Raw genomic sequence first — 8,532 nt, 5'->3', positions numbered from 1 at the left:
CATCAAAGAAAGTGGACAACACATATGTATTGTAATGCATGTGTACACTTTCTTGTGCACCCAGCTGCTATAATCACTCAGCTTTCCTGTGAACACATAACAAAGTGCATACATGCACTGTGATGGTATAAGCTATAAACATAGGAGCCAACTCCTACGAACCAATTAACAGTCTTCACTGTGCCCATAGGTATACCCTGGAAGGCTAAGAAAAGAAGGGAATCCACCCTTGAAGAATATTAATTTAGTCATCTCCAACAGCTGGGAATCGACTCTGTATTACGTGATCTATGAAGAATGGACCCCATACAGAAACAAGATTTGGGGCAGGGAAGCCAATCTTTTATCAAAATATGTGGAAACAAGAGAAGAAAGAGCACACTGGTCCCAATTATGAGGGCAGGGAACCACGTGGAAGCTTAAGCGTGTGGGCAACAGTAGAACAAGACACTTCACCTGCCCCCAAATGAGAGCTCTTCCCTCTTCCATACTACTGCAACAGGGGTGCAGGAAGGGGAAAGAGCTTAACAACAGAAAAGAGGAGTGGGGGGAGATGACTAAAGCAGGAAATGCATAAAACTGCCTCCTGAGCAGCGGCACCTACCTACTTCCTCCCGCCCCACCCTGCCCCACCCCAGCTCACCTCCACTGTAAACGGGGCTCTCCTCTTCCCATCCCAGGTACGTCCCCCTATCCCACGTACACAGAAAAACAGGTGCGCTCAGGCCCCCTTCTCCCTAAACACGCCCCCAAGAGCGCCCCACAGGCAGCCTCCTCAAAAGTCCCCCTCTGCACCCCAACACGCCTCCCTCCCAGTCATGTTTGGCCACCCGACCCCAGGCAATGCCGCCAGGTCCTCTCCCACCGCCACCCCAACTTCGCACCCTGGCCGCTCCCTCCCTATCCTCAAAGGGCGCAGCCTAACTACACAGCGCGGGGCGCAACGGAGGCCGGACCCTAAAAAGAAGGGAGCGAAATAGCCCCCGTTACCTGAGCGGGGCGACCGCCTCTCGGCGCGCATGCGCCACCGAGTCAGACTTCGCCCCGCCCTCTCCCTACTACGCAGGCGCGCCGTCCTTTATCTGCCCGGTCCCACCTCCAACCACCTTGCGGAGGACGGCTTCTGCTGGGTACTAGTGCGAGTTGAGTGCGGATGAAAAGCGAACGGCATAGCCGAGCCGGCCTTACACGGGCATATATGGGGGAAAGGAAACCTTCAGCAGAACTGGCTTCCCGCAGCCAGTTATTTTGTAATCTACCCCAGGATTAGAAAGTACGGAAGCAGATGTAATTTTCACAGCCCGATCCACTGTATTTACATCCCACGCGCTTTTTTACCTGGGGGAAGCTCTGTTAAACATATTGCGGCTTACTCCAGAGTCAACGTGCAAAGAATCGTACTACAGGGCTGCAGTGTCCTGCGTACGGGGATCTTAAGCCCTTCTTATGGAAAACTCCTGTACTAGTGAAAGGATCCACATAATCTGCCTCCAAGATCCCTAATCAGTTGATCCCCGTTCCTAAGACCTTGAAGTAGCCTGTGTAAAAGAAGCAGTTACCACCACGAGGCAGGAGGGATCCTCCATGTGCTTTTACACACTCACACAGCATAAGCGTGAAGAAACCCTAGCTGCAAATTAATCCATGCAATTAAATCAGATCAAATCAATCAGCCGGTTTGTCGTCCTGTAAATGTGTGCTCTTCATGTACCCCTGCGCATACTCACTGTTAGATAAGAACAAACTGTTGACGTTTGGTTCGCTCGCTTGTAGTCAGCAGATTTGCACAAATTTGCCACAGGAGGCTGTTCCTGCTCTGCAGATAGTCTGGGCGTGTTTGACATTCCAGACTTTTTCCTGCCTCTGCTTGTTTGCTTCTGAAGAAGAAATAAATACAAAGACGGGAAATGTGCCCCACTCTTGGCAAAGCAAGAAACCTCGTCTGAGAAGCGTTGCTGCCTCCACACACATTTGTATAGTTCAGACACACCATCCTTAAGAACATAAGGACAGCCTGCTGGATCAGGCCAATAGCTGATCTAGTCCAGCATCCTGTTTTCATAGTGGCCAACTTGATGCCTATGGCAAACCACCAAGCGGGGCCCAATCCTTCCTATTCCCCACTACTCCTATGCAGGTAAAACTAAGGTTGCAGGAATACAATACAGTAGTACCTCGGGTTACATACGCTTCAGGTTACAGACTCTGCTAACCCAGAAAAAGTGCTTCAGGTTAAGAACTTTGCTTCAGGATGAGAACAGAAATCGTGCTCTGCCGGCCTGGCGGCAGCAGGAGATCCCATTTACCAAAGTGGTGCTTCAGGTTAAGAACAGTTTCAGGTTAAGTACGGACCTTCGGAACGAATTAAGTACTTAACCCGAGGTACCACTGTATTCTCTGAGGCAAGACACATATGCACCCCAATCCTATGCACCTCTACTCAAACATAAGTTCCACAGTGGTACTAGAAAGGGTGCACAGGACTGAACCTCTTTTTGAAGTAAACTTTGGTGGGGGTTTTATAAATGAGTTTAAGAAAGCAGCCTGATCCTATTGGAAGAAAATTCAGTTTATTTCAGTAGGGCTTATTCTCAAGGCTAGGAAGCTGCTTTTTGTGTACTTCAGGCCATGAACGTAATTGTTTGTGGACTGCACGCCATGTTACTACAAGTTTAGACTGCCATCTTTACCCTAAGGCCGCTTTCCTGTGAGGCCCACTCAAGCAGGGGGACTATGACTGCACTGTTCAATAAAGCCAAGGACTGGTCTCCTGTCGGAAAACCCCAACGAAGCGTTCTGCTGCTTTCAACAATCCTATGTTAACACGGTGCTAAAAACCACTGGCTTGTGATTTACTTCCACGGTAAATTGCAGTGTTATACGAAGTAAACGCCGCTGAGCACCATGGGACTTACACCGGAGTAAACATGAATTGCAGGTAATGCAAAGCGGGTAATTTTGAGGGGCCAAAGGCCTGCTGAGTCCTCTCACCCTTCGTAGTAAATACTCTGCGACCTGCCTCTAAAACTTAAACCGCTTAGAGATTCCGTCGAAATATGAAGCGCTATACAAGTGAAAACTACTGATGATAATGACGTGTCTCTTCAAAGCGGGGCGGAGCTGTAAAGCAGGCCCGGCAGGGCTCCTGCTCTCCTCTGCCTGCTTCTGCACTCCGGAGCCGCAGCTCAGTCGGGGCGGTGAGATTTTTAACCTCATCGGGCAGGGACGGAAGTAAGAGAGCCGGAGGCAGCTCGGGCTCTGCCGCCGAGGCCCGGCCGCGGAAGCGACTGCGCCCGGAAACGAGAGGCCTCGTGATTGCAGTAATTGTGCGGGGCGCTGTTGCTTTCGGACCTGGACGGGGAGAGGCGCCGAGGTTCTCGCTGCCCGCGCGCCCAGAGCTTCGCTGCAGAAACGCCCGGGTCGACCTGCCTGCACTCGGCGCGGCGCTCGGCCTCCTTGGGGCGGACCCCGGGGCGCCTAAGGGAGAGCCGCTGTCAACTCTCGAGAACGCGCGAAGAAGGGAGGAAAAAGGGAAGAAGCGAGGCAGCGGGAGGAGGACGAGGGACGGAGCCCGGGAGTGCCAGGACCTGGCCGCTGCGGAGGAGCAGAGGAGCAGGGCGCGCAGGAGCTGGCGGACTAGAGTTAAGGGGACTGGGGAGGCGCCAGAGGCAGGCAGCGGGGCCCTCCTCGAGGACGTGGAAGTGCACGGCGAGAGCAAGAAGGGCGTCGAGGGGGGATATAGTGGCGCCAGAGTCGGCGGGGAGACCGGGCGAGGCGAGGCTCCCGGCTCGAAGAGGCAGGGCGCGTTGGTGAGGCGCCGCCAGCTTCGCCCCGCCGCGGCGCGTCCCGCTGAGCTCCTTCCCCATGTGGTCGGCAGCCGCGGCGGACGCCCCGAGATGAAGCTGCGGCAGATCTCGGACTGGAGCGACTTCGTCCGCGGCCGCTGCCTGCGAGAGCTGCTGGAGCAGGGCCGCCCGGGCGAGGCTCCCAGCCGCCTCTTAGCCAGCCCGGACAGGCAGCATCTGCTTCTGTTTTGGAACCAGCCGACCTCGCAGGCTCGGGTTGTGGCCTTCCAGCGCCTGGGCGCCGACGGGGCTGACCTGGAGAGGAGTTGGCAGCCTCCTCAGCCGCCCGTGGTGGGGCTGCTTTTCCTGGAAAGCCCCGCGACAGCTGTCTCTTGGGTGCTGACGATCATCTGGGAGCACGGCAAGACTGAACTCTGGCGATTTGTGCCCGCAGTGGGGTGGCACTTGCTGCAGAGCCTGGAGCTGTGCCATGGAGCTCGTGCCCGGGTTGTCTCCATCTGCAGCTGGGGGGCCCAGCTGGTGTGGTGTGAGGAGAGGCCCCCCTTGGACGCCCAGCTAACGCCCGAGAGGAGAGCCTTCAGGTACTGCATCTGCACTAGACGCCTTCAGATCGGGGAGCAGGGAGCCCAGCTGAGCCCCTTAAGGATTGTCTTGCACAACAGCCCTGTGTACCGAGTGCTCGCCTCACCCTCTGGTGTTTTCCTGCTGCCCACTCCAGCCACCTTCCAGGGAGTAGCCAAGTTTGTCCTCATCTGGCGTCCCGAAAATGCTGACATCATCATTGCTGCTCCATCCAAAGGCTGCATTTGTACTAAGGCTTTGCTTCCAGGCAGTGAAGTGGACTTCAAGAAGCTGCTCTTGGGCTGTGTGGGACTCTTGGCAAACATGGACCCTTTGGATATCCATAGCTGTGTGCTCTCTGGTCGCAGGGGGCTCCTCCTGGTTAGCACGGCAGGAGCTGTGGAGCTGGTACAGCCCGACGGAGTGTGGAGACCCATCTTTGACTTTGGGGGAAGTGCCTTGGCCCCAGGGGAGCAGGTCCAGCTGAAGGTTTTTGGGGACACCCTTGCCTGCTTCTTTGGAGGGGCTCTTTATCTTGTGGACTTGGGCAGCAGGCAGTTGATAGAAAAGAAAGTCCTGAGCACGGAGGAAGTGCTTTTTTTGGACTTCCATGCTGAGGAGGAGGAAGTGCAGCTCCTGGGTCCAAATGGCATCTACAGCCTTGACTTCTCTGGTACCGACAGGGAAGAGCCCACCCTGGTGGAGATGGTTTTTGAAGAGGCCTGCAAATACTATCAGCGGCGGAGCCTCAGCAGCTCTCAGCTCACCGTAGAGAAACTGAAAAAGGGAGACGTGTTCCAGGCTCCCATTGCACTCTCCTCCATCCTGTGCTATAGCCTGGCTTCCAAGGATAAACGTCCCAGGGCCCTCCCAGGGCCTTACGCCAAACTGCTGGGCACAATGCAGCTGGAACTGCAGAGCTACCAAAAGCTGGAATTCCTTAAATTGTGTGTGGTCGGGGCCTCGGAAAGTGAGGTGGAGAGCTATGGTGAGGCACTCGTGGAGCAGGAGCTCGGTCGTCTTCTACACTTGGACTTAAACAAGGAGAACCTGGCCTACCTGAATGCCATCTTCAGTTCCTTCCCTGGGGCCTCTTGGAAGGCCATCCAAAACCACCTGCAGCTGCAACAAAACGGGGATGGAGTACTGGTTGCCAGAGCTACTCCAGATGTGTGGAAGAAAATCCTGGGGGGATCAGTGCCCGGCTTCAGCAAGCAAGAGGAGGGGCCTCTAAATGGGATGGTTCCACTTTTTGAACTCGTCTGTCTCTCGCTGCACCAGTTCAAGCCCAAGTGGCTGCCTCAGTTTGTGGGGCTATCCCAAGAGTACATGGGTGCCTCTTGGACTTATGGCAACAAGGAGGGCCCCGAGGGTGCTGTTCCCCTCTACAAAAGGGCACTGGCTGTGCTGCCAAGGAGGAGCAGAGGCTCTCTGGCAGATGGGGAAATGGAGATTGAGCTCCTGCTATGCAGCCAGCGGCCCAAAGCCATCCTGCAGGCCATGGACCTCCTTATCCAGCATGGGAGATGGCAGCGTGTGATGGAGGCTGCAGAAAAGTTCTCCATGCTAAGCCCTTTGCTGAACAAAGAGATCTTCACCATCCTTTTGAGAGAGTGCTCCCAGCATAGGGACCTGGACCCTTACTTGGACAAGCTGTGGGAACTCTGCCCTACAAATCTGAGCGCCTCTGACATCCTGAGCGTTCTTCAGCAATACTTACCCCCAACAGAACTTGATCCTCCTCCCTTTCTCCCAGGTGGGTCATCCCAGCTGACTGTTGGCCTGCTGAAGCCCCTGTTGCACAGACTAGCCCAGGGCCCACCTGGCCAGGATGAAATCTATGCTGTCTTACAGAGTCCATCTTTCCCACCACCAACCCCACCCAGGCAAAAGAAAGATACCCCAAAGGCAGCTGCCCAGGAGGAGTTAACCCCCTTTCAGAATCACACACACCACTCATTGCGTGAGGTGGTATGAAGCTTAGAGGTGGGGACAGGCAAAAGGGCATCCACAGTAATTGTGCCTGGTGGGGGTCAGGAGCCTCCAACCTGTGTATCCACTTAGGCCCTGCATCAGCAAGCTGCCTCTGCCAGAGTGGGAGGTAAATCCCAAAGTTTATTGCATTGCCAATGGGTTTTTTGGAAGAGTGCAGTTCTTGTAGCAAGGGTTGGGTGTTTCTGGTGCCTTAAACAAGAGCAGATAAAGTCACATAGGAGCTACACTATTGCTCACACAGTTGAGACTAGCTGAAGAACTGCTGCTGGTGTGTTCCCTTCCATTTGTGAATGATACTGGTGGGCTTGGGTTTTGTTAAACTTCCTCTATGTTTTGGTAAAATGCTAGTCTACATGCATCTGACGTATTTGCATGCGAGCTTAGTGTCACTGGGGAATTGCCTTGCTTTGACTACCTTAAGGATGCGCATCTTGAACTTCCATCAATATGCTTTAGTAGCTACCTTTTAAAGTCCAGGGATTGCTCCTGGCAATATGCCATCCTGTATGTTGCCAAGTTTCACTGACCAGTATTACTTCCCCCTGAGACCAGCGTTTTGGAAAGTCCCTGACGGAAAGCATGTCTGTCTGCTTCTCTGGCTGATAACCCACAGCTCACTCCTCTGATGTGTTTAAACATGCATTATTTACCTGCAACTGGGGAAGCCCCACTGTGCACACCTTTGTCCCCTAGAGTGGTTTTATCTTTTGCTTTTTATAAAAAAAGAAAAGTGGAGGTTGTCAATAGAAGGAGCTCTGCAGTTCCCTGGAGTAGGGCATGTCCTGTACACTTGCAGAGTAGTGTAGCCCTTGCCTCGTGTTTGGGACCCCATGCTGGCTGTAGGCTTAAATCAAATGTATCTCTATTATAGAGGAAGAATGATGGGGACTTGGAGCAAGACAGTAATGCTTGTTGGTGTCTTGCATTTCCTTCATTCTGCCTAAGAATAACTGCCATTGGGGATGAGGAATATTCTCACCTAATGAGACTTTCATCACTGAAGCCACCTTACATAGATGGGGCAGGAAGAATAAATTTTAACATTTCCAGACAGGAGTGGGTTTTTCTTTTTGCAGGTGGGAGAAAACATTTTAAACCTTATGAAATTGCTTTTTTTAAAATGCAAAGGTTCCCCAATATGGTACAAAGGAGAGAGCTGGCTTATTGAGTGTAAGCAGCAAGTCACCATGCAGTTCAGTTTTCAAACTCAATGGATGGGTTTGCCAGCCAAAAATGGGGTGTGGAAGGCTTTATTACTCACAGAGTTGTCTGGATTATTTACGCCTGTTGAATTGGGTGGGTAATTTTCTGTAGGCTTATGACCCTTTGTAAGACAGGACCCTGCCCTGAGACTGAGCTGCCTGGATTCCAAGCAGATCACATGTATTCTGCCTCAGCCCAAGCCTGATGCTGCAGCAATCTGGATTTTTCCTGTGCAGAGCAAATACGTCTTTTTGGTGCTGCAGATTAGCCTTTCCCGGGCTGGGGAAATGGATAAGTAGCAGAACACAAGGACAGCTTTGGATCTTGCCCCCTTCTGTCAGAGAATGAGGAAAGCCATACCAATACTGACCAGTGACCAGTTTGTCAATACTTGGCATGCAGAGGTATAATTGTGTTACTGGGAGTTGCCTTCCAAAACCAGCACAAATGGAGGACTTGTTCCAAACCTAGTTAATCAACATCTGCAATACTGTTTACAAGTTTTCTTCAGGCTCTCAGGAAACCCATAATATGCTTCCTCAGCCTGGAGCCATTAAAAAAAAATATATATATAAGGATAAGATGAGAGTAAATCACCTTGTCCTTCATACCTGAAAACTTAAGAGGAATGTGTCGGTTCTTGTAAAGAGGAGTGGGCTTTCTTTTTCCAAGTGCTGCACAAACATCCTCCTCTCTGCAAAACCTAAAAAAATTTTTTTAAAAGTTTTTGACAGTGCTGGGATTCACAAGCTTCCCTTTGATGGCCCAGTGGGGCCTCTTAGGCAGAGGATTAAGAGAAACTGCCCGCTTAATGGTCCTTGGATGGTGTGTTTGCCCTGCCCATCCTGAGTAACTTGGCAGAGAATTTTTTTATGCTAATCTTGGCAAGTTTATTCTGTTTTTAATGAGATTCTTGTTTTTGAATCCTGTGTGCTGTATGCAGTATTAAAAGGTAAACAACCTTGAA

At 52.1% G+C, this 8,532-nt stretch overlaps 2 protein-coding genes across 4 annotated transcripts in view; one reads left to right on the top strand and one right to left on the bottom strand.

Moving 5' to 3' along the window:
- ARMH3 (armadillo like helical domain containing 3) overlaps window positions 1–1,876 on the bottom strand; it is a 127,021-nt gene extending 125,145 nt beyond the window's left edge. The window contains exon 1 of one of the 3 annotated variants that reach the window (XM_081007069.1): window positions 1,728–1,876. The gene's annotated coding sequence lies outside the window, so the exon portion shown is untranslated. Of the gene's footprint in view, window positions 1–990; window positions 1,046–1,727 lie in introns of those variants that run through there. The other 2 variants (XM_081007066.1, XM_081007067.1) reach the window with 2 other exon arrangements.
- A 695-nt stretch (window positions 1,877–2,571) lies between these two features.
- On the top strand, window positions 2,572–8,532 carry HPS6 (HPS6 biogenesis of lysosomal organelles complex 2 subunit 3). The gene has a single exon (XM_081007061.1). The coding sequence runs from the start codon at window positions 3,897–3,899 to the stop codon at window positions 6,342–6,344; it is 2,448 nt and encodes an 815-aa protein (XP_080863187.1). The 5' UTR covers window positions 2,572–3,896; the 3' UTR covers window positions 6,345–8,532.

The sequence above is a fragment of the Podarcis pityusensis genome, assembly GCF_964106645.2.
Source record: "Podarcis pityusensis genome assembly, chromosome: 5".
NCBI classification, from domain to species: Eukaryota; Metazoa; Chordata; class Lepidosauria; order Squamata; family Lacertidae; genus Podarcis; species Podarcis pityusensis.
This window is presented reverse-complemented; position numbering and strand designations above follow the sequence as displayed.